Source organism: Egretta garzetta, unplaced genomic scaffold (genome assembly GCF_000687185.1).
Source record: "Egretta garzetta isolate BGI_Z169 unplaced genomic scaffold, ASM68718v1 scaffold350, whole genome shotgun sequence".
In the NCBI taxonomy this organism is placed as follows: domain Eukaryota; kingdom Metazoa; phylum Chordata; class Aves; order Pelecaniformes; family Ardeidae; genus Egretta; species Egretta garzetta.
The window spans coordinates 364,281-364,755 of record NW_009258273.1 but is presented as its reverse complement, the minus strand read 5'-3'; the positions used below and the strand labels follow the sequence as shown (position 1 = coordinate 364,755).

The 475-nt window shown below is 66.7% G+C and overlaps 1 protein-coding gene across 1 annotated transcript in view; it reads left to right on the top strand.

The window, feature by feature from the left end:
* The window catches only part of JTB (jumping translocation breakpoint), a 34,406-nt gene that overhangs the window by 18,374 nt on the left and 15,557 nt on the right, over positions 1-475 (top strand). The window contains exons 12-13 of the mRNA XM_035890550.1: positions 42-206; positions 287-449. Of these exons, the coding sequence (XP_035746443.1) occupies positions 42-206; positions 287-449 (328 nt within the window). The remainder of the gene's footprint in view (positions 1-41; positions 207-286; positions 450-475) is intronic.

The window sequence follows — 475 nt, the reverse complement described above, 5'->3', positions numbered from 1 at the left end:
CACGGGGCTGGGCTGATGTCCCCGTCCCTGTCCCCACAGAGCGAGTACCGGGCGAGGGGCTTCTGCGAGGTGGTGACCCCCAACGTGTTCAGCCCACAGCTCTGGGAGCTCTCGGGGCACTGGCAGCACTACAGCACCCACATGTTCTCCTTCGCCGCCGGCACCGAGACCCTCTCCCTCAAACCCATGAACTGCCCAGCCCACTGGTGAGGCAGCGGGGGGGACGCGGGGGAAGACACTGGGAGGGGCTGATGATGCATCTGACTGTCCGTATGTCTGTCCACAGCCTGATGTTTGCCCACCGGCCACGGTCGTGGCGGGAGCTACCCTTGCGCCTGGCTGATTTCGGGGTGCTGCACCGCAACGAGCCCCCTGGCACTTTGACGGGGCTGACCCGGGTCCGGCGCTTCCAGCAGGACGACGCTCACATCTTCTGCACGCTGGAGCAGGTGAGCGTCCCCCCATGTCCCGTCCC